The sequence below is a fragment of the Juglans regia genome, chromosome 6, assembly GCF_001411555.2.
Source record: "Juglans regia cultivar Chandler chromosome 6, Walnut 2.0, whole genome shotgun sequence".
Lineage (NCBI taxonomy): Eukaryota > Viridiplantae > Streptophyta > Magnoliopsida > Fagales > Juglandaceae > Juglans > Juglans regia.
The window spans coordinates 34,474,183-34,498,919 of NC_049906.1; the positions used below are offsets into that span (position 1 = coordinate 34,474,183).

Sequence of the window (24,737 nt, forward strand, 5' to 3'; positions counted from 1 at the left end):
CACCTTGCCCACAAGATGTGGGTAGGTGTTCATCTAATGAAAGGCCTCCCATGTCGCGTCCTCATTACCTTGCAATTGTCACCTGATTAAAACTTCTGTTAGGGGCAAAGATCCTTTCTTTCTGATCCTTTGACCCAAAACTGCTTTGAGTTCTGGTTTCAAGACCCCCAAAGAGTCCATCGGAGGGAGCTAAGCAACAGGGCTCATAGATTGCCCTAGCTTCTTTTTCAACATGGAAACATGGAAGACTAAATGTATTTGAGCTGATTCGGGAAGCTTCACTCGGTAAGCAGTAGCTTCAATCTTCTCTATGATTTCAAAGGGTCTGTAGAACATGGGCGAAATCTTTACATTTCTTCTCTGTTGTAAACGCACAAATATCCAATACTCTACATTCAAAGTTACCTCCTTTCTCCTCAAATCTATGAACGTCTTCATCATTTCTTGAGCTTTTTGCAAGTTCTAGCGTAGCAGAGGGATGATGATGAGCTTGAAGAGTAGAGTCCACTGCCTCAACCCGAGAGGTACCTGCATGATAGCTCAGTAGAGGGGGTGTGGATAGCCTTAGAGGTCTTCAAAAGGGGTTAGCTTGGTGGAGGCATGGGTGGAAGTATTGTACCACCACTAGGCCATAGGAACCTAGAGTACCCATTCCTTAGTACGATCTCCCACAAAGTAATGCAGATAATTCTCTAGGGTTTTATTAACGGCCTCGGATTGGCCATCTGTTTGGGGGTGGTAGGCCGAGTTAAAGGCCAACTGGACCCCTTGTTGCCTGAACAATTATCGCCAAAATTTACTCGTGAAAGATTTGTCTCTGTCTGAGATGATGGACCTTGGCATTCCATGATGTTTGAAGATATGTTTGATAAACTGTTAGGGCAGTGTATGGATGGGATAAGGGTATGAAATGACTAAACTTAGTCAAGCGGTCCACCAACACCCATAGGCAGTTGAAGCCATAGGATGTTTGTAGGCCTTCAATAAAGTCCATTGAGATGATGGACCAAGGCCTAGAAAGGATTTAAAGTGGCTGGAGAAGCCCTCCTAGAAAATGATTCTCTAGTTTCTCCCACTAGCAAATCTCACAATTTCTTATAAACTCATTCACCTCAGCTCTGAGTTTAGGCCAGTAGAATTCCCTTTGATCCTATGCAGTGTCTTGTCATAGCCTAAATTGCCCTCAATGGGACTACTATGGAACATTTCCAGTAGTTTAAGCTTGTAGGGTTGATTGTTGGCAATGAGAAGCCTATTTTTGTAGTACAAAAAACCTTCCCTCATACATTATTTTGACCCCCCCAACTCCCAATTTCTCTACTTCTGTAACAAAGTCTGGATCTCAGAGTCTTGATTATATAGCTCCTGTAGTTCATCCAATAGCCCTAGATTAGGAATAGAAACCATAGTTAGAGATACCACTTCATCATCATCATACATTCTCGACAAGGCATCTGCTATCTTATTATCATTTTCCTACTTGTACTCCACTAGGAAGTCATAGCTCAAGAGTTTGGACACCCATTTTTGTTGTATAGTTATCCCTACCTTCTAGTCCAACAGGAACTTTAGGCTTTGATGATTTGTTTTAATTGTAAATCTGGTCCCCGATAGCTAAGGTCTCCATCTATTGACTGCTGAAATTAGAGCAAAAAGCTCATTCTCATAGGTTGACATAGTCAGTGCTCTCCCATTTAGAGCCTAGTTGTAGTAAGCTATCGGATGACCTTTTTCTAACAATATTGCCCTTACAGCCTTCCCTAAAGCATCACACTCAATACCAAATGGTTCTGAAAAATCAGACAATGCCTAGATATGAGGTTTTATCAAGGCTTCTTTTAATTTCAGGAAAACCTCCTTAACTTCTAGACTCCATAAAAACCCTTCATTCTTCAATAGGCGAGTTAAAGGTGCTGCAATACCCCATAACCCTTAATGAACCTCTTGTAATAGTCTGTTGATCCCAAAAATCCCATAAAAGGCTTAAGTAATGTAGGTCTCGACCAATCCCCCATAATCTTCAGCATAAGTGGATCTACATTCACCTCCTGTGTTGAAATAAGGTGTCCCAAACAGCCTATCTCTAGACTGCCAAACTGGATCTTTTAGCAAACAATTGGTGCTGCCTCAAAATGTCCAATGTTAGCTTCAAATGTTCTAGATGCTGCTGTTCACTGGAACAGTACACTAAAATATCATTAAAAAATACAAAAATGAATTTTCTTAGATAAGGTTTGAATGCATGACCAAAAACTCATAGTGACCCTCATGAGTCCAGAATGCTTTCTTAGAAATGTCGGATGGGTTTAATTTGATCTGGTTGTATCCATACCTCAGGTCCAATTTTGAAAAAATGTTAGATCCCCCTAATTCATCCAGCAACTCCTCTACCATATGGATAGGATATTTGTCCTTTATAGTAGCACTGTTAAGTGCCTTATAATCTACACATAACCTCCAAGAGCCATCTGCTTTTCTAATCAATAGTACTAGGGACGAGTATGGTCTTATTGAGATGAGTTTGGTGACTGGTTGTAACACTATTGAATGGTCATGAGTTCTATGTAGGGGTAAGGTTTTAGGTTCAGAGAAGATATTTTGGAACTGTTCCAGTAGGTTTAGTAGCTTTGGTGAGTGGTTAAGTAGGTTCTCAAGTTTAGTGTCTTCCAATGTTTGCAATAAAATGCCATTCTTCTCCCAACTATCACAATCAAGTAATTTATTCACTTCAATCAAGTTTAATTTCACCAACCCTTTCAACATGATTTTCTAGCCTACATTTACAAACTACATAGATAGTTCCTAGAAATTCCAAAGAATTTTTTCCTAAGATTTGTAGCCAAGCCACTCCCAAAACCATGTCACAACCCGCCAGGCTTATAATATAGGCATCAGTTTAAAAAAAAACCCCTAAATACACAGAGGAACCTTTTCCACCCTACTTTCACTGCTCACTAATTCTCCATTAGCAACCCTTACTTTAACCTGGGTTGCTTCATCAACTTTTAGTTATGAATTTAACAAGATATTAGGGTCCAGAAAGTTATGTGTACTTCCTGTATCAATGAGGACTACAATGCCACATTTTCCAATTTCAGCTCTAACTCGCATTGTTTTAGGATTTATGGACCCCATTATGACGTACAAGGAAATTTCAAGATTTTCCTTAAGGATCCCTAAATAAAAACCACCTCCTCTGGCACCTTTTCTACATTAGTCAGCTCCTGGCCTCACTCACCAAACTTCTCCCCCTCTACAATATCATAAATTCTCAATAAGATACAACTTTGTTTTTGGCACTTATGGCCAGGACCTCATTAGCCTCACAATAGTAATAGAGGCCTTTGTCCCTTTTGTCTTTCATCTGATGTTGGCTAATCTTCTGGACTGGTAAAAGGTTTTTGGTTGGATTTTTCTGGAAATCAGGTGGTCTATTTAGGGGGTTTGAGTAAGCATGGTTCAGAGGAGTACATAGGGGTCCCTTTATTACCCTTCTTAATGAGTCTAACATGTTCTTCCTAAATTTTAGCTAAGCTATATGCTAAGATGAGGTTGTAAGAGTGGAACATTCTCATAGGCAACCTAATTTCATCTCTAAGGCCACTAAGGAAGCAGCTTAGTTTGTACTGGTTTGACAGTCCCCTTAACCTGCTTGATAAGTTTTCGAACTGAGTTTTGTAATCCTCCACAAATCCAATCTGTTTGAGTCGTGTGAGGGCCTCTATGGGATCATCATAACAAGTTGGCCCAAACCCAATGAGTAATGCATTCACAAAAAATTCTCAATCCACCATTCCTCCTGATTAATCTAAGTCTTGAAACCATGTGAAGGCCTTGCCCTCCATATGGAAAGAATCCAAATGCAATCTATGCTTATGTAAATTATTGTGAAATGCAAATAAGTATTTTACCTTGTAAAGCTAGACCCTAGGGTCATCCCCATTAAAAACTGGAAAGTCCAGCCTAATGGGTCTGCTATGTACCCCACCAAAATTCACCAGAGCTTGTTCAAAATTTTGATGTAGGTTGCCTGAGGACTCCATTGCTGATATTGATTTTTCTTTTGCAGCTCCAATGTGAGAATTGACATTTGTTGGGCCACAACCTCCACTTGGCGCTTTAGAGCAATTATCTCGGTTTCAACAGTTTTAAATTGGGAGTTTGTATTTTTCTTAAGAGAATTATAACTCTTTTGTAGATGGGTTAGACGTGTACCTTAAACCATGATTGAGTAAGATAGGAACAATGGCTCTAGATATCAATTTGTAACACGATGTTAGGAAAAATAAAGATTCTCATTTCGAGGGAAAGGCCTCCAGAAGAAGCGTTGAAGAATGAAAGTTTTTGTAATAATATTTAGGATGAGAAAACACTACACGAGTATTGCCCTTTATAAGGGATGCATCACAAACTGTAAAACTTTACAGCGGGTCCCACAGCAGGATATTCGTGTATCAACTAATTACAATATTTGGTAATTAAAAAAACTCAATAAGAAATATGAAATAAACTTCTAGAAGTCCATTCTTAATACTGCAACTCTAACATGATCCTTACAACGGTCTGCATCAAATACCGATCATTTCTATTCACGATCCTTCCTAGGGCATGATTCAGACTTGTAACAAAACAGCCCTGCTTTACTTTGGAAAGATCATCTTTATTTTCAAACTCAAATCACGAAAACATTCGGACCCACCCTAGAAATTCGAATTAACATTTTTTAGTTTAATTGGTATTTTACCATAATTAAATTCTTTTTAAGAAAATTGTGACCAAATTTATAATTAAAGAGAAATTATATTTATAATATTAGGATGCCAAATCTTATGTATTTTTTTTTAAAAATAAATAAATTTAAGATTCATATGAAAATTATTTTTTTAATAATATATTATTTTTTCAAATAAAATTATGCACATTCTAAAAATGTATATAGTGACCAATTCGACCAAATTCATTCTCAAAAGCAATCCATTTTAAAATGAAAGGATGAGATTATTCATTTTTTTAAACAGGTGGACCCCAAGTTTCTATTGGTTCCAAAATCACTTTCTAATTTTGATCGACGGCTGTGAGTGCACTGATCAGAGTCCAGACTCAACTGGGACATTAGCGTCAGCCCAAAAAAAAAATCTCTATAATTAGGGTTTTAGATCTCACCAAAACAAAACGCCACCAGAAAAGAGACTCCGAGAGAAAACTCGAGGGAAAAAATAATATCAATGGCGTCTAGGGTTTCACTTAAGAGCAAGGGCAAGGGTAGCGGCAAGGGGTCTAAGGCCTCGACGGAGGAAAAATCCACGGCGCAGAGTCTGAAGGAGTGGAGCACGTGGGCCGTGAAGAAGGCCAAGGTCATCACCCACTACGGCTTCATTCCTCTGATCATTATCATTGGCATGAACTCGGAGCCCAAACCTCAACTTTCTCAGCTCCTCAGCCCCGTCTGATCTTAAACCTCCGTCTTATGCAATACCCAGATCCAGATTTGGGCTCGTCTTTCGTGGGTCGGTGCCTATTTGTTGAATCTACGTTGGTTGAGTTCGGTTTTTATGTTATGTTTGCAGTTTATGTTTGTTTATTTGCGCTTGGATAGCGGAAAAAGTCTAGGGAATAGAAAATAAAAGCTAGTGTTGAATTTTGAATCATTATTATACTGACTTTTCGATGTTTCCTGATGTGGTTTTAACGGTTAATATCTGCCTCTAAATTCTAATTTTCGATTATGTTTATAATTTACTAGATAAAGTAACTTTTTATGGTCAAGATTTTGCTTTGATAATTTACTTTTCCTCGTTCTCTTGTGGTTCGAATTGTGTCTATGTTCTGTTTGGTTGCTGCGTGAATGTTTTTCTGTATAATCTGATTACTTCCATGGCCGGATGAAAGGTCTTGATGTTATTGATATTTTCCGAGATGATCGATGTTTGTTTGATTCTGGATTTATTTGATATTTTATTCCTTACTATATGACTTGTTGGTTGTCATCAATCTGAATAATAAACATATGGGAAAATTAGTTGTCTTTTATGGAATTAGAATGAATCACTGTTAACCTCTGTTTGGTATTGAATTAAGCTTGGCAAAGTTAGCTACGGACCCAACTCCCAAGCCGTTTCCATTATATAAACCTGTTGTATATTTTCACTTGCCCCTGCTTGGTTCATGAGAAAATGCGGGAAGAAACTTTTTCCATTATCTTTTTTAGTTTGAGAAGACCAATATTTCTCTTAACTTTTTTGGCGTCCTAGAAAATCTTGACTACTATATGATATGTTTGATTTCTGAAGTTACCGAGAAAGGAAGAGCAGGAACTTTGGTTTTATCTTGAAGGTTGATTTCATTCATATATACAATTAACAATGAACCATACTGAAAAATTTTCAAATCTAGTGGTCAATGACCGGCTTAGAATTAGCTGTAGACTCGTACATATTGGGTTCGATTCCATGTTTAGAGTTTCCTTGGATTGCTCATTGCCTAATACATGATTTTGGTTGGTAGGGTCGTGAGTCCTGGCTTTCCTATCCAGGAATTGACTCAAAGAGCCCTACCTTGACTATGTTCTATACTTTCAGACCTTCGATGAAGTTCATTGACAGTGATGTTGTAACTTTTTCTTGGTGATTTTTTTTTCTCTGAAACATTTTTGTCTTGAATATACTTCTGAAACATTTGAGTCTTGAATATACTTTGAGACTCTATCAGGTTGCCTATTTTAAAAGAGGTTATGGGATATAATCTTGAAATTATTATTTTGGAGAACTAAAATTGATCTAATAATTGATGGGCAGTGTCACGGCAATACAGTTTGATGTGAGTAAGGTATGGATGAGAGTGTAACTGTAGTATGACTCATTTAAAAGTTATGGGTACATGTTTTTTAAGTCAGAACAACTATAACTTGAAAAAAACGTATGCTCAATTTCCATCTGATGTATGCTTTGTAGGGCTTTTTTAAATCCCTTTTTGGCCTCTTCACTTAGAACTAATGATTGTGACGATGGTTAACTACTCACCTTGGCCCTACTTAAGTTTGATGGGTTGGAGAATGGATAATAGATAATACAAAAAACTTGAAGAAAAATGGAGTTTCGGGTTTGTAACTCGGGAGTTATGTCTTTTTTTTCTTTAAGAAAGTTATTTTATTCAAGCCGGTGTGTAAAATCATCCGCATTAGTTAAATGATAAGATTTGATTGGTAAGATTTAAATTTTAAAATTTATCTTTTAAATTAAATTATGCTATGGGCATTTCTAGGAATGCTCTATTGCACTGACTTCTTGATAATAGAATTTTCTTTACAAGGTAGATATTGTAGCATTTTGGAAGTTTTGTTTTCTGGTTCTTACAAAGATGTAGGGTTACAAGTAGAATGAAATCCCATAAAGAATTTTTGCTATTGCTATCCACATGAAAAGTTAGTAGTGAGTCGACTTATTTGCTATATGAGATTTAGCATGTTAAATCTTCCACCAAGCCTTTGGTACATAACTCAACTATCAAAACTACTCTGAATAAAAAACCTATATGGATAGAATGGCAGCTTATTTATTAGAAATTTTGCATGGCATTGTACATTAATGTGGCACTTGCCTGGTCAAAACCACCACTCCAATAAATATTACAAGAAAAAATCACATTGGACGAATAAAACAATGATTCGGAAACAAGAAAGAAGTGTGCGGTATTTGCATAATCTATGTCTGTAAATATTATTTCTCTATCATTAAATAGCAAAGTAACTACTTTAACCATAACAACTCTTAACATATATGTTTATAGACTAATGCTACTTTTTCATTCTAGATTTTATCATTCCAAATCAGACAATCAAATATGGCACATTTGGAATTATTTATATGTATGCATACTCCGGTTGTATAATTGTCAAAATTGAAATGGTAAAACCTCTTTTTGTTAGTTGGTAACTTACTAACTTGGTAAAATCCTAATTCTACAATGACTCAGATAGTAAAACTATTATATATTGTGAATTAACTTCATTCACATCAAATATAACAGCATTTTAAATAATTTTCTATTTATAAATAACAAATCCTGTTGGTGTATTTTTTCGTCAAGGTCGGATGTCAACAATACAGTCGAATGGCCCGCGTGGTGTTTGGATGAATACTCAGTACTAAAATGCAAAAAATGTAAATAAAGAGAGATACTGAGATTTATATGATTCGATACTAAAGTCTACGTCTATAAGATTTTTTATTTAGTGATTTTATAGTTATTATAGCCTCACTTTACTCCCATTGTAATAGTGAAAAAAAGAGACTGATAAGCAGTTGAAAAAGATGTCGTTTGGTTGTGTAGAAGTTGGAAGGCAAGAGATCAGAGACTCACCGTATGTAGAAGTTTATTTCCTTTTATCTATCTCGTTTCTTGTCTCTGAAGTTAAGCCTTTTAGTTTATGTCACCTTCTAACTTTCTAGTTGCTGCCCACTTTATCTATCTTCATTTCAACTTTTTACTTGTCAAACCATTAGGGTTGGGTTTGGATATTTATAGAATATTTTTATAAATAGTATTAAAAATTTAAAATAATTTGAATTAAGATGTTTGATTTGATTTTGAAAAATGAAAAAGAAAAAGTTAAATAAAAATATTATAAAATTATAAAATTATTTTAATATTATTTATGTGTTTTAAAATTTGAAAAATTATATATATATATTTTTTTTGTATTTTTTTTAAAGTAGAAAAATTATAATGATTATATAATAATTAGATGAAAAAATTAAAATTAAAAAATATTTGGAAAAAAAAAAAAAATCTTCTTGCCTAGCATGATAGCTCCTTGTCTCTTGTCTTGATTTTCTTCCCTTGATGTGGGCTTTTTAATATCAATGGGCTAGTCTATTACTTATGGGCTTATCGCATTTTTATCCTAAACAAATCCTATTGATCGTCTTTTTAATTTGATAATTATCAATCAGGTAATATAGATATAAGAAGATAGCTACAAAAGAAAATTTTAAAAGAACAATGAATAGTTAAAACTACGACGGATAGATAACACTTTTTATAAAACGAAGTCATAAGGATATTATTATTTTATATATAAAAAAAAAACTTCATTTATTTAAAAAATAATTGTAAAAACATTATAAAACATTTGTATTTTTATCATTACTTACTTTTTTTTTTCAAGTTGTGTTTCTATCAATACTCTTTAAATATACCTTATTTAGATTGTTTTTGTCTGCAAATCGATATAGAAGACACAACTTTGAGTAATATAGTAGGATTTGATTTGAATTAGAAGTTTATAACTCAATTTTTTTACAAATAAAATTATGTCATGTCACTATCATATTATGAATAATATAAAGAGTATGTAGAGTACATAGCTTGTAAATATAATTTTGAGTCGGATTTTGCTTCTCATTAGTCATTATTTATCGTTACATCTAACACCTGACAGTTTTTTTTTCATAGAGCGTAGGGTGTGAAGTAATGAATTGTAACTGATGAGCGTAGAGTGTAGTTTTTTTTCATCCATGGTGCTCGCCTGGGGCATGAGAATGCTCCATTTACACGATGCTTGAAGAGGTGGCAAGTACTTTTACTCCCGCATTCCTAACTGGTAATCACTTTTGATCTTCGTGGTGCTCGTCTTTCCTTCTCCACGAGCTAATATAGCGAGCTTCATGCTCATTCATGATGCTTGATTAAGGGATGAGCCTTTTGCTTCATCCAGGGTGCTTGCCAAGTTAACAAGTATTTTTGCTCCTGCAGTGCTCGTCTTGGTGGCAAGCACTTTTGTTGTCCACAATGCTCGCCTAGGGTACAAGCACTTTCCCTTTCCACGATGTCATCGAGGTAGCGAGTTTCATGCTCATTCACTATGCTTGCCGAGATGTCAAGTACTTTGCCTTCCTGTCAAGGTAGCGAACACTTTTACTCTCTATGGTGCTGGCCTTATGGGCCACCAATTTGCCTCTCCATGAGTTGAGTTGGCAAGTTTCATGCTATTTCATGGTGTTCGCCAAGATGACGATAACTTTTGTTACATGGTGCTCACCTAGGTGGCAAGCACGCTTGCTCTCCATGATGCTTGCCTGTGGTGCGAGCACTTTGCCTCCCATGGTGCTCGTCAAGGTAACAAGCATTTTTATTGTAACAAGCATTTTTATTGTTTATGGTCACATTTGCTCTCTTGAAGGCCTTGACAAAATGTTTAATCAAATGTCTCTCATGAGCAAAATTAAGGTTTGGTTCGTGATTGTGAGCTTTACCCAGAACAAATTTAATTGAAGCAATTTGACAAAGTATGTAATGTCATACATAAAGTTGCAGGTAATGATGCAAGTTAGTATCAGCTTAGTAATAAATGGGCTGAGAATTATATTCTACAAAATATTATTCATGAAGGTTATAAAAAGACAAAAGGTAAAAAAGATAGTGGCATTTCTATTACAATTTTTCTCCTACTTAAAGGGTTAACTACTTTGATTTGGAAGCTTCCATCTTTACAATGAAATGTTTGAACTATTTTATCATAAAATAATTATGTTTTAGTGGATGTTAGCCTGTCTTATTTTATCCTATATCATGATGAGGAGAACTGGGCACATTTTCTTTAACTAACATGTATATATATTAAAGAAAAATGCTGAATGCCCGTGCGTAATCACATGGTGTCTACGTAGAAAATGAAACGCACCGTTTTAGTCAAATACTTAAACGATTCGTTTCGTCCCAAAGAAATCCCCTCCATTGGTTTAAGTAAAGTTTTAGGCAAAATTTGGCTAACATGATCCTTTTCTTTTGGTAATCATTCAAAAATTGAATTATATATTGGATTAGCCATTTTATTCTCTATAATAATAAAATATTTTTATTTTTATTTTCTTTTTTTATCTGCTTTTTATGTATATTTTATTTGATTTTTAAAATTTTATTTTCATAAATTTTGAGAGAAGTGAGAGAATTTACTATTCGAAATTTCTTTATGACTAAAATATTTTTCAATTAATATATAAAAGAGTAATATTACTTATCATCTTTTTTACCATCTCTCGTTATTTCATGATGTAGTATTAAGTGATTAGAAATTATTTATAATATTTTATTTATAGATATATTATTTAATCAAATATTAAAAAATATCGAGAGGAAGAAGATAAAAATAAAAATATATAATTTTTTTTAAAGCTAATATAGCCAAATTTTACCTTGTAATAAATAACTCAATATTACCAAAACCAGAGCTCCAAGGATAAATTGGATAATAATAATATCATTACCTGCCTATGTCTCCCATTCGTCTCTCTCTCGCTCGCATCGAGGCAGAGGAAAAGCCCTGCAAGAGAATTTTTATCACCGGACTCTTACGCAACACTCACCGTACGATCTGCCTGTTTCCTTCTCTTCTACCGTTCTGACTCTCTGATCCTGATCTCTGTAATACCTCTCTCTCTCTCTCTCTCTCTCTCTGTGTCTTTGTTTTCGTTTGTTTTTCTCGTGCATTTGTTTTTGTTATGCATTTGCGCATGTGTTGTGTTGTGTTGTGTTGCGTTGTGGAGTGGTAGATCGGGGATTTGTTCGGTCTGTTCAAATTTATCTTCTTTATCTCGTTTTTATCGGCAGCCAAATTGACCGTTAATTTTCGGGCATTTTGATCTGCAAGCTCTCTCTCTCTCTCTCTTTTTGGTTTCTTCCCGGGCATTTTGGTAGGCTCTGTTTTGTGGTCTGAATGTCCGGTTGTTAGTGAAGGGAAATTCCATTTGGTGAAAAAGCGGAGGGAGAGATCAAACCATTGCATATGTTTGTTTCTCATGTGCTGTATATAATACGATTTCTCTTTCAATTTTCTCCTGTTTATTTTTCTTCATTTTTTAGGCTTCTTTTTTTTCCTATGGTTCTTTGGAATTTGTTTCTTTTCTCTTAATTAATATATGGCGTCTTTTGATTGGTGGCTGGAAATGGATAAACATAATCAAATTAGGGGTCGTAATTTGAAATGTATCTGTTCTAGCTTGGTTCGTTTCCACGGAAGATTTTTTTGCATCTGCTTTGCTCAGTGGTGCTTTCTATGATAGGTTTTTGGGATCTTTTCAGATGTGCTCAACCCCTGAAAAGTTATCCCCTAATGTTGGAAAGGAAGAAGATGATTTTAGTGGTACAAGTTTCCTATCTAAACGAGACAGCAATATTCAAGAACCCATAGGTGTCCCTTCTTCATCCTCTTCTTCAGAGGATGGAGATGGCCAGTCGAATGAGAATGCCTCAAAGCAGTTGGTGCTATACGACCCATTGGCTTACAGTGCAGGAATTGTACCTGCTCCTGACCCAATTCAGTCCCGGCCTCCATCATTACCAAGATACTCTTCTCCAAATTCATCTTCCAGAGTTTTGCCATCTGTAGGGGCTTTCACTGTCCAGTGTGCCCGCTGTTTTAAATGGAGGCTCATCCCAACAAAGGAAAAGTATGAAGCAATACGAGAACATATTCTGGAACAGCCTTTTTACTGTGAAACAGCTCGTGAGTGGCGGCCTGATGTATCATGTGATGATCCAGCAGACATTTCTCAAGATGGAAGTAGGCTCTGGGCGATTGATAAGCCCAATATTGCGCTGCCCCCTCCTGGGTGGCAACGGCTGCTCCGGATCAGAGGTGAAGGAAGCACCAAGTTTGCAGATGTGTACGTGTTCCTTTGCATTTGATTACTTCTATTGTAAAGAACTCTTATATGTAGGTAATTTAATATTATGCTCTATTTCTAGCTCTTATTTACTAGTCAGTTCCGTCTGGAATTTTATTATTTGGATACTAAATTTGAATTATGCATCTAGTTTTCAGAAACTAAGGTAATAGTGGTGCTACTCTCCAGACTGCCTAGTTCTATTTTAACCACTTGAATAGGATTCATTTTTAGCTTGCTTTATTTATTTATTTTTTCCTGAGCTTGCTGACATTACCTTCAATCTCTTTAGTATTCCCATTGGGTTTCTATCAAGGCTTGAAGAAGTTTGGATGTTTCTGGTGTTATTTTTTTTTATAAGTAAGATGAAAATTTTATTGATACGAATGAAGTAGGCAAAGCCCGTGTACACATGAAGTATACAAAAGAACACCTAAATATATTCTAGGAACCAGAAATTAAGAACAGAAAATCATGAACACTAGTTCCGTTACAATGGCTGAAACCAGAGCAATAAGGTTTTTACAAAAAAGTTCCGAAGTTCCTCCATTGTACGCTCCCTATCTTCAAAGTACTGAGCATTCATTTCCATCCAAATACACCACATAATGCACAAAGGAATCATCCTCCAAACTGCTGCCACTTGGGGACATCCTTGAATCTCCTTAGTCCTTCCAACAAGCGCTATTAATGGAAGAGATTTTATGGAGGCAAAAATCAAGGGTGTTGTGGCTGAAGGAGGGGGATATGTGTACCAATTTTTTTCATCAAATGGCAAACTCTCATCGAAGATATAATGCGATTGAGGTCCATCATGACAGGGACAGGTTGAAGTTTTATGAGCAGTTGTTTTCATAAAACTTTTCTTGGAGACCAAAACTGGACAGCCTTGTTTTTAACTCTATAGAGCAGGTGGATGCTGTGTGGTTGGAAAGTGAGTTTGAAGAAGAAGAAATTCTAGATGTGGTAAAGGATATGGACAAGGATAAGGCTCCAAGTCCGGATGGGTTCACTTTGGCATTTTTTCAAGTTTGCTGGGATGTTGTTAGAGATGATATCATGAAGGTGTTTGCCGAGTTTCACTCGTATATGAGGTTTGAGAAGAGCTTGAACACAACTTTCATTGCTCTTATTCCGAAGAAGGCAGGGGCTGTGGAGATAAGAGATTTTAGGCCTATTAGTTTGGTGAATGGCATTTATAAAATTATCTCTAAGGTGATGGAAAATCATTTGAGTAGGGTGATGGAGAGGATAATTTCACCATCTCAAAATGCTTTTGTGAGAGGAAGGCAGATTTAGATTCTGTTTTAATTGCTAATGAATGTTTGGAGAGTAGATTGAAGGTGGAGAAAGCTGGTATTCTTATTAAATTGGATATGAAAAAGGCTTATGACCATGTAAGCTGGGATTTTCTTAATTATTTATTGAGGAGATTTGGTTTTGGTGTTAAATGGTGCTCGTGGATTAAGCATTGCGTTTCGACTTCAAAATTTTCCATTTTGGTGAATGGAGAACCAGCTGGTTTCTTTTGTAGCTCTCGCAGTTTGGGGCAAGACGATCCCATATCCCCCTTTCTTTTTGTTATGATTATGGACGCTATGAGTAGAATGATTGAGAAGGCTGTGGAGGGTAATCTTCTATCCAGTTTTGTGGTGGGTAATGAGACTAGGAATAGTTTAAAGATCTCTCATTTGTTATTTGCTGATGACACCTCGATTTTTAGTGAGCCTGATTCGGATAATATACGTGCTTTAAGAGCACTTTTGCTGTGTTTTGAAGCTGCTTCGGGGTTAAGAGTTAATTTATCGAAGTCTGAAATTGCTCCTGTGGGTGATGTTCAGAATTTATCAGACTTGGCTAATTTATTGGGGTGCAGAATCTCTTCTTTGCCTTTGAGGTATGAAGGGAGCCTCTTTTAAAGCTGTTAACATATGAGATGGGGTGATTGAATAAATTGAAAGGTGGTTAGCGGGTTGGAAGAGGATCTACTTGTCTAAGGGGGGAAGACTAACTCTTATAAAGAGTACTTTGTCCAACCTGCCCACCTATTTCCTTTCTCTTTTTCCTCGGCCGGCAAGAGTTGAAAAGAGGATTGAGAATTTATTTCGAAACTTCTTATGAGGAGGCAATGGTGATGAAAAGAAGTTTCATTTGGTTAATTGGAAGAAAGTTTGTCAACCATTGGATCGTCGTGGTTTGGGGATTAAAGATTTAAGAGTTTTTAATAGAGCTTTACTTGGGAAATGGCTTTGGAGATATCAATTGGAGAGTAAAGCCCTCTGGAAAAATGTGATAGAAGTGAAATATGGAAGTTTGTGGGGAGGTTGGTGTACTAAAGCAGTTAGTGGAGTTTATGGGGTTAGTTTGTAGAAATTTATTAGAAAAGGATGTGATTCCTTCTCCAATAATTTCAGATTGAAGGTGGGAGATGGAAAGAGGATTCTCTTTTGGCATGATCTGTGGTGTGGGGATACTGCTCTCAAGCTGGAATTTCCTACCCTTTTCAGAATTGTTAGGGATCATAATGCATCTATTTATGATTCTTACTGCAGTAGTAACAACAAGGTTGAATGGAATATCATTTTTAAAAGGGACGTAAATGACTGGGAAGTGGATGAAGTTAAGGCTCTGCTGGTAAAACTCTACAGTTCAAAGTTGGTGCTAGAAAGAGAGGATGATAGCATGGTGTGGATTCCTGCTGGAAATGCATAGTTTTCAGTTTCTACTTATTACAGAATTTTGTCAAGCCATAGTAGTTGTGTTTTTCCTTGGAAAAATATATGGAAAGTGAAAGTTCCCTCTAAGGTTGCTTTTTTCTGTTGGGTGGCTTCTTTGGGCAAAGTATTGACTACTGATAATCTTAGAAGGAGAGGTCTGTTTATTGCTAATTGGTGTGTCATGTGTAAAAGGGAAGGAGAATCTGTTAATCACCTTTTTCTTCACTGCGAAGTGACAAGATTCTTGTGGAATGAGGTTTTGAGTTGGACAGGATTACATTGGGTAATGCCTAGAGAAGTGGTGGATTTATTGGTAGGGTGGAAAGGTTTGAAGGGCTGTAAGAAGGTGGCGAGAGTTTGGAAGATGATTCCTCCTTGTCTTATGTGGTGCATATGGCTTGAAAGAAATGAGAGATGCTTCGAAGATAAAGAACGCTCATTGGGAGATCTTAGGGATTTTTTCTTGAGTACTTTTGAGTTCTTGGGCTAAAGCTTTTGTAATGGCGGATAATTTTCTGCATCTGTTTTAGTTTTCTGGTGTCAGTTTCTTTTTGTTTTTGGAAGTTGTAGGTGTTTTCTTTGTATACGTCCTGTGGGCTTATGCCTATTTCTTTGAATAAAATTATTACTTATAAAAAAAAAAAAAAAAAAAAAAGCATAACCCAAGCCACACCAATTCTTCTCAAGATCTCATCCCACAACACTTGTCACCTCACAATGCAGTAATAAGTGATCCACTGATTCTCCACTCTTCTTGCATAAGTAACACCAATCCATAACAACGAGACCCCGCTTCCTCAAATTATTCGTGGTCAAAATATTCCCAAGAGAGGTGGTCCATATGAAAAAAGCTACTTTGGAAGACACACGAGACCTCCAAATACTCTTCCACGGGAAAGGAATATTACTGTTTGCTAGTAATAAATATTCTGCAATAGACTAAATATTGTATTGATCCAGAGAATATATAGTGCCCATCTCTCGCTTCCTGTTTCTGTATGGTTCTTAGGCTTATAATCTGATATCCCCCCTCTCCTTTTATTTCTGCCCATACTTCATAAGCTCACTTCTTCTGTCAGCTAAAGAGGTCTCCTTTTCTTGATTACTTCTCTTGTGCAACCCTCGTGCATCCCCAACTCCCACATTCAGACACACACATATATAAACTCATTATTACCTGTAGTATAGAAAATCTCCCTTACATTGCTGTTTGCTAGTTGATCCTCGAATATATATAGCTCTGTAGCTGCTACTAGGTATGTGGTTATGTGCTCCATAGCCGAGGATAAATGTGGTATTTGAATGTTGGAGCTGAAATACACTGGGAGTGGTTTTACAATATTCTTTTGATGCTTTCACAAATTGGTATTAGTCATTTAGTGTATACTACATGAAGTCTTCTGATTGCTTCCACTGCTTGTGGTGTATCATTTTTTTATAATATCCTTCCACTCTCATTTATGAGTGTTCACATGGGGTTTTTGGTTCCCATCTAGCTGAAAACTGGATGAACTGTTAGTGTTGTCTCACGTTTGATATTCGAGGCTTATCCTCAGACCTAGTTTTTTTCTACTTTGCTTTATCAATTTTTTATTTTTAATGTTTATTTTGGTGTTTCTAAGTTTATAAGAAGACCATTTAGACCGTCAATCATCAACTTCATTCTAATATGCTCTGTCCAATTATTACAGATATTATCAAGCACCATCAGGTAAGAAACTACGCTCAATGGTGGAGATCCAAAAGTATGTTGTTGCCACTACTCGACTATTTCCCTGTTGCTTCACTGTGTAATTTTAACTTTACAATGTTTTTCCATATTTCCTATGCAGCCCTCTTAAGGCTTTTGATTTTGCAGGTACTTGCAGGAACATCCAGAGTATACGAGTGATGGTGTATCTCTCTCACAATTTTCATTTCAAATTCCAAAGCCTTTGCGGGACGATTATGTGAGAAAGCGCCCTCCTCGTCTGCCAGCTTCACGTGTCACTGGACCTCTTGAACCTGGTGAAGGTATGCAGAAGAAGCTACCTGCATTTCAAAAACAAACTGAAGAGCTACCTTTTATAGTTAACTATATTTTTAGCTCAAGAAGAGGAAGTCCCACCTGGTTTAAGTTCTGGCTTATTGCCATGCAATCTGGTGGAGCAGTCTTGCATTTATATTTTGGGGTTTTTTTCAGAATGCTAGTCTAGAAACAATGGGTGTGTTTTGAGAATGTTTTTGAATTTTTTATTTTATTTTAAAATTTTTTAGATGTGTCTTTCATTGGATTTTGTGAAGGTAGACTGGAAATTTTGATTTTTTTTTTTAAATATGTTTTGTATTGAGATTTTCAAAGTGAATGGGTGGAGTTGAAAAGTTGTTTGAATATAATGTTTTAGGGTATTTTTGTTTTGGTTCTTATGTTTATGACTTTCTGAAATCTAGGCAAATGATTAGATAAAAGGTTGAAATAGGAAATTTTTTTGAGATTGAAAGATGTTTGGATTGAAGTTAAAAAATGTTTTTGAGAAATTTTAGAAACCTAAGTAAACCAAGCAAGGCCTATCTTTGTGAAAATTACACTTGCTATAAGTTACAATGAAACTCCGATTTATCCTTGAGGGGTTATTCTCTTCTCTATCATGGGGTTCTCCCGATAATGGTATGTCAAAAGTACAATACCTCAGGGCTATTTTTCCTCTATTAGATAGACTCGTTTCAGGGGTGCCTGGCTGCAAAAGTTGGAAACTTCTTCGATGAGAGGGTTGTTAAGCAAGAAGTCCGTAGGATTGGATAGGGCACTTATTTCTCATTAGTAAGTTACACACACGTCTGATGGACTTGAACTGATATAATCCTCTACCTTGTTTTTACAAGAAATGAGATGTCATTTGAGTTATAGCTTGTTTGCTTTGATGGGAGGAGAGACTTTAATAGAATTTTTGCAAAGGAGTTCTCTAATTCTTCCAAGACATGTTCTTGGGTTCTTTATTTTTGGCATATTTACATTTTTATGTTCTTTCACTCGGGGTTTTTTCGAGTTTGCTTACAACATATGACTGTTTCGTTTTATCATGTTGCCATTTAGGTTTTCATTACAGTTCTTTTTTTGTCCATCGGTTCCTTTATCCACTATGGAAAATCATACCTATGCTCTGGGTGCCTCCTATTATATATCAGTTGCTGGCTTGTTGGTTACTTCAGACTCATCAAGTGATGGCTGCAAGTCTGATGCTCGAACTAACTTGTAAATCCCAAATGAACATGGTCTTACTGCCTGTTATATCATCTTTTTTCCTATGGATTTAGTCTAGATTACTGACGGCTGAATCTGAAGGGAAATCCAGCAGAAGAATAATTGACCATAAGAGATTTCTTTGAATGGAACCTTTCATCTTTGGCTCCTACGTTAGTGATGACATCTTGGTGCATGGAAAAAGAAAACAATTCCAAACTAAGAACTATAACCCTTTTTTGTTTTTTGTTTCTGCTGCAGCGAGTCCCCTGGCTTTGGCAGGTCCAGATGACTGTCCAGACTTGCAGCTTACTCGACCGGGGTTGCCTCCTTACTTTGAGGACCCTGTTTTAGATCCTGTTGGTCGACCTGCAAAGAAGCAAGCTAGAGCTCCCCGAAAAGGAGAAGTACAGTAGGAAGCCAAAATATAATCAGCACAGTGGTCAAAGGTTGAATGGGCTTGGTCAATCTTGAAATAGTACTTACAATCCCATGGATTGGTCTAAATAGTTGTTGTTGTTTGTTTCTTTTTCTCTTTTCTCTCTTTTTTCCCTTTTTTGGGGGATTGGCCACGTTGTATCTTGTCTTATATTGCCTTGCATTGGTGGATTCTTGGTTTCCCGGCCCCGCGTGCCGGGGGGGTGGGGAGCGGGGGATTTTTGTGAGAAAGATGAAATAGAACAGGTCAGGTTGGGGATTATGCTATGTTGTTGTAAGGTTGGTGTCTGGACTGTATCAGAAACACAAAAGAAAATCTTGTAGTTTACTAGATAAAATTGAATGCAAGGCTAACTGATTTTCCACTTAACATACGTGCATGATTTCCCAATTTGTATGACATTTGCTTGTCTGCTGGCACATAAAAAGAGAACTGTCTTGGTGATCTTAGTGAGTTTCTATATTCTGTTTTGAATATACTTTATATGTTCTTAGCCCAAAAAAAAAGAACGGTCTTGCATTTGTTTCTGTTAGAAGATGTCTGTGCCTTCCATCCTAAGATGATTAGGGTTAGTGGAATTACTTTCACTCTTTTGGGAGTTAACTTGTAACACCCCCATCCCTAGCCCTAGGGATGGGGTGGGGGTGTTACAATTTGGTATCACAGCTTAGATATTCTGGAGACTTTTTGAAAGGAAAAACAGTATTTTACAAAAAAAAAAAAAAAAAACTGCTTATTTTATTAAATTATGCAAATTTTTTGTCGGACTATTTTTATGATAACACATGACATTTCCTAACCTACGGAAGCGGGTGTTACAATTCTTCTCAAGTAGATATTGAAGGCCAAAGGAAACTGACCTGTGGTCTTCCTATAGCCTGTTTCAAAACTCATCGTTGGTCCTCTTTGGACATATGAAAGGATATTGGTAAACCTACAAGAATAAAGCTGTAAAGAGCAAACCTGACCAAACAGGATTCAAAGCTAGAGCTATCTCCTCTCCACCTGATGAGAGGAAAGTGAAGCATTTCAGGTTAGATTCTATGTTTTGACAGCTCCTAGGCTACTCATTTTGAACTTTGACATCTGCGATTCTTCACCCAGAAATGATGTTTTGATCCAACCTGATAGGCTTTCCAAGAAACCCTAGCGATTGTCACCTCAAAACTGTTTCCATTTAATTTGGTCTCTGTCCCTCTAGGCTATGGGTACACAAATCATGAAACTATAAAATTTGTGAAAGACTAATCACATCCGTGTCATATCACAACAATCACATATAATCCAAAGTCTCACAACTTGCTCATAAAGCACACAATCTAGGTCTCATAACAAAGGGCCCTTCCCCTTCCCCAGAAAGAAAATAGGTAGCAATCTCTAACTAACTTCCTTATTTTGGCCAAAGCTCAATGCCATGGACCACAAGGCCAGACTTGCAGTGAAGGAATTCAACCTCCTTCAAGCACATCTCGACCACTCCGTCAACGTGGCCACAAAAGAATTCCCCAATCTCAATCTCCATCCACATGATATCATTTCTCTTGATTGGAAGTTGCCCATCCACTGTGTTTTTAAGTGGTAATAAAACGTCGTCTGGTCGTTGATCAAAATGTGTATCCGACGACATTCTTGTCTGCAAGTAAGCATTGGTAGCATCACTTCCTTCCACCCCATTTTCAGACTTGATGAACACTACCACTAGGAGGTGGAACACATAGAAACCATCCCCCATGGTGTAAATAGAATTATTTAAAAAAACATTATCCATGTATTTAGCAATTTAGAGATATATAGAGTTTATTTACAATAATAAACAAAAATTGTGAGTTATAAATAGGCTCCCTCTTTAACAAAGAACTTAATATGATTAGTGTTAATAAAGGAAAACATTCAAGGGAAGGGAAGACAATCAAGCCTAGAAAAGAGAAAATGGAAAACTTCTTAAATTTGATCCAAGCCAGGTGACATGGTAAACTTGCAGCAGGGTACCATGGATTCCACCCCTTACCTAGGCTATGTTCAGGCAAAACAAACGATATTTCAGAGATTGCTGCGCATGCCTTGGTTGTTCCTACAGTAGATGAAGTAATTCCTCCTTTGTAGAATATAAGCGTTCATATAACCATAGTTTCCCACAGTAACAATCCCAATACATAACACAAACAATGCATGCGACGTATTCACAATACATAGTCCAAGACCAACCCTCAAAACGTTTCTCATAATATAATGCAGAAAAAACAGGTCTCATAGCAAATGTACTTTGCTCAGAATGAAAATAGGTACCAATCTCTTAATAATTAACTTTCTTCTTTTGGCCGAAGCTCAATGCCATGGACCACAAGGCCAGACTTCCCGTTAAGGACTTGAACCTCCTTCAAGCACATCTCGACTGCGCCATGATCATCAACTTGGCTGCCATTGAAGAATTCTCCAATCTCAATCTCCATCCACATATCCTCTCTCTTGATTGGAAGTCGACCATCCTGTCGGTTAATTTGTAATAATTCCTCACTTGGATTCAAATAAGCATTGGCAGCATCACCTCCTTCCACCTCGTTTTCCAGTCTAATGGATACTTTCACAGGGACATTAAACCCATAGAAACGATCCACCATGGAGTAGATAAAGTATGCCCCATATTTTGTTTTTGGGGAAAGGATTTTTGTCTCAATTCTGCCTTTTATGTCAAGCCACCAAACAATTCTAAGATGAGCTACTTCCGAGAATCTGCACATTATACACACCATTGCTATAAATAACAAAAAAGGGTAAACAAGCATGCAGTACTCAAAATACAGAGAGATGAAGAGAGACCTAGACTTGGGTAGAACTGGTGCCTGAGTTGAGGAAATCCATTCCCAGTAATGTGGAGTTTCTCCAGATCCCCATATTATAGTTAACTCCCTCGCAGCCAGCATCAAACATTTCTTCCCACTCAGTTTATCTATTTGGAAACTCTGTTCAATCATTGACACAGACAGAGATTACAAAACAAGAAGAAAAGTCTAGAGTTGTCAATTCAAGTGGTGATATCACATGGTATTAGAACAGAGGTTCTGAAGTTAAGTGAGGGAGAGTGTGAAGACAAGTATAAATATACGTTAAATCTACGTATTCCCATCAACTTAATCTTTTAGACACAAGTGGTGATTTCACAGGAATAGATCAGAACCAAAGAACAAGGGTCAAAGGTGGTTGCTATTATCAGAACATATGAAAAATTACCAAGTGAAAAATGAGTTTTAAACTTAAAGAACAAAGATAGCATAAAAAATTACCACTAAAAATTATTGGGACTGCAGTTACAGACTTAAAGCACCTCTCACATTCAAATCTAACAAACAAGAATTCAAGCCAGAAAGTATAGCCACTTTAAAAAGCACTAAGAAACCAATCTATCTGAATTTGGAAAAGTTTTCCAATATAATCATTTTCAGTCTCACAGCATGTACTAATCCATATTAGGAACTCAATTGACAAGGGTTATCTTGAAGCAAAAACAATATAGAAAAATAGCCCTGAATTCCTAGCTTATAGCAAGTAAACAAAACTAGGTAGACCTGACAGGGTAAAGAGAACAAGGTTTTCTTTTTGCTGATTACCATGTTGTTACCGTTTCCGATCAGAATTGGATTGTCGCAAAGATGGAAATAAAGATTCTTCTTGGTCAACAGGTTCAAGGATGAGGACGATGATGACGACGATGAAATGATCTCTTGATAATCAGGTGGCAGAAACCTCTCCCACACGAGATTCGAAGTTGCAGCGGATTCGAAGGCACGGGAGACCAGCGACAACCTACATGCGTCCCGAGGGGATGTGCCGGAAATTATGTTGGCGATGCATTCTTCCGGCAGTGTTCTGGTGATATCCATAACCTTTCTCTCCTGTTCTTCTCCTTCTCTCGGAAGTTATTACAGGTTCAACGTGTGCAAACAGCAGTAAAATGAGAGCAGAAGGAGAACAAGAAAAAGCTTGAAAGGGACTCAAAAGGAGAATAAACAAAAATCCGGCAGTGTTTTGGTGATATCCATTTCCGTTCTCTCCTGTTATGTTCCTTCTCTCGGAAGTTATTACAGGTTCAACGCGTTCACATTTCTCTCTCCCTCTCTCCGTGTCTCTTGGCTTCGTTTGGAACACAATTTCTCTCAACTCTTCTCAACTCATCATTACAACTTTTTCAAATTCCAATACAAAATATAATAAACAATTCAACTTTTTCAAATCCCAAAATAATAATAATAATAATAAATAATATTCTAACAATATTTTATCAACTCAACTCAACTCAACTCAACTCACTTTAACATCCAAACGCAACCTAAAAGGGGACTCAAAAATGTATCATTTGTTTATTTTATCTCATTTTATTATTATAATTTTTTTTAAATTTTTACATAAAATAAAATAAATAATTTAATTTTTTTAAATTTTAAAATAAAAATAATATTAAAAAATATTTTATAATAATATTTTATTCAACTTTTTAACTTTAATCTTAACTCATCTCATCTCATTTCTGAAAACAAACGAACCCTGAAAAAATTTTCTCATCACAAATACATAAATAACAAAATGAAAACAAAAGACTTTCTAAAAAACAACTCCTTAATTACTCAGAAATTTATAACAATAATACATTGTTAGAAAATTCTATAATAATATTTAAATTTCTATGAAAATTCGAAACATGATCTCAAAACTTCTTATACTTCTTCATAAAAATTAAAGCTTGGCCCAAGAAATTCTAAAACTTATGGCATGCAATAATTATATTTTGAGAAATTTTATGCATCAGTCACGATTATCTTTCGCATTCAGTTTTTGTTTTGTTATTTTTATTTTTTTTATAGGGTGTGAGTATGTTTTTTATAAGATATAAATATATTTGTTATAAAATATAAAATGTAAGATAATATATTTTTATGCAATTTTAAGTTTATAACGAAATATTTTAATACTGGTACGTACCATTTCAGGATTAATTATATATATATATTTAAAAATATAAACTAATAATTAACAAAATAAATATGTGTACGTAACTATGTATCATGTATTATCATGTATGAAATAAATATGCGTTGAAAACATTAAAATAAAATATAAAGATAATGGAGTTAAAAGATAATATCATAAAAGATCACAATTATATAAGAGTGGAGAAATTATTAAAAATAATGAGGTTTTTTAAAGAGAGTGAGAGAATGAGAAGACATATTTAATAGATTTTTTGTATTTAATATTCCAAAAAATTTAAAATTATCTAAATGGCTTTTTGATTTTAAAATTACATGAATGTTACTTAGATTTGGAATTTACAAAAATATCAGCCAAACTCGAGGTAGTTACAAATCTGCCATTAAAACAATAAAAAAAGGGAATATAGTCCAAGACGCAAAATTGCAGTTGAAGGTTGGAATTTATAAGGAAACAGAATGGAAATGTAGTGAACTGGATACCACACCGAAACAGAATATTCCAATCATGGCCAAAACGGAACGGGATTCAAACCTATGCCAGTAACTACTGGCCTTGCTCTTACAGGAAATGAAGTAATCCCTTCCTTCTTATTTGTCTTGTTTGTATTCGTAATCCATCTCAATCCATTTCAATTCATCCTATTTTATCATTATAATTTTTTTAAATTCTCATACAAAATATAATAAACAATTTAATTTTTTTAAATTTTAAAA

General features: G+C 35.9%; 3 protein-coding genes across 4 annotated transcripts; 2 read left to right on the forward strand and 1 right to left on the reverse strand.

The window, feature by feature from the left end:
• Nucleotides 1-5,155: 5,155 nt before the first annotated feature.
• Nucleotides 5,156-5,766, forward strand: LOC108981678 (mitochondrial import receptor subunit TOM7-1-like). The gene has a single exon (XM_018952919.2). It carries the CDS (start codon nucleotides 5,226-5,228, stop codon nucleotides 5,448-5,450), a length of 225 nt encoding a protein of 74 aa, XP_018808464.1. The 5' UTR covers nucleotides 5,156-5,225; the 3' UTR covers nucleotides 5,451-5,766.
• Nucleotides 5,767-11,259: 5,493 nt separating this feature from the next.
• Nucleotides 11,260-19,407, forward strand: LOC108981677 (methyl-CpG-binding domain-containing protein 2-like). 2 transcript variants are annotated; one of them, XM_018952917.2, is made up of 5 exons: nucleotides 11,260-11,421; nucleotides 12,060-12,662; nucleotides 17,071-17,124; nucleotides 17,238-17,392; nucleotides 18,861-19,407. In XM_018952917.2, the coding sequence occupies exons 2-5, from the start codon at nucleotides 12,079-12,081 to the stop codon at nucleotides 19,013-19,015; spliced, it is 948 nt and encodes a 315-aa protein (XP_018808462.1). In that variant the 5' UTR covers nucleotides 11,260-11,421; nucleotides 12,060-12,078; the 3' UTR covers nucleotides 19,016-19,407. The 2 variants fall into 2 exon arrangements, with proteins under 2 accessions (XP_018808462.1, XP_018808463.1); XM_018952918.2 differs by having other exon boundaries at nucleotides 12,079-12,662.
• A 1,708-nt stretch (nucleotides 19,408-21,115) lies between these two features.
• LOC108981679 (F-box protein PP2-B10-like) lies at nucleotides 21,116-23,157 on the reverse strand. The gene is made up of 3 exons (XM_018952920.2): nucleotides 22,644-23,157; nucleotides 21,856-21,998; nucleotides 21,116-21,768 (listed from the first exon to the last, which is right to left on the reverse strand). The coding sequence occupies exons 1-3, from the start codon at nucleotides 22,914-22,916 to the stop codon at nucleotides 21,339-21,341; spliced, it is 846 nt and encodes a 281-aa protein (XP_018808465.2). The 5' UTR covers nucleotides 22,917-23,157; the 3' UTR covers nucleotides 21,116-21,338.
• Nucleotides 23,158-24,737: the final 1,580 nt, after the last annotated feature.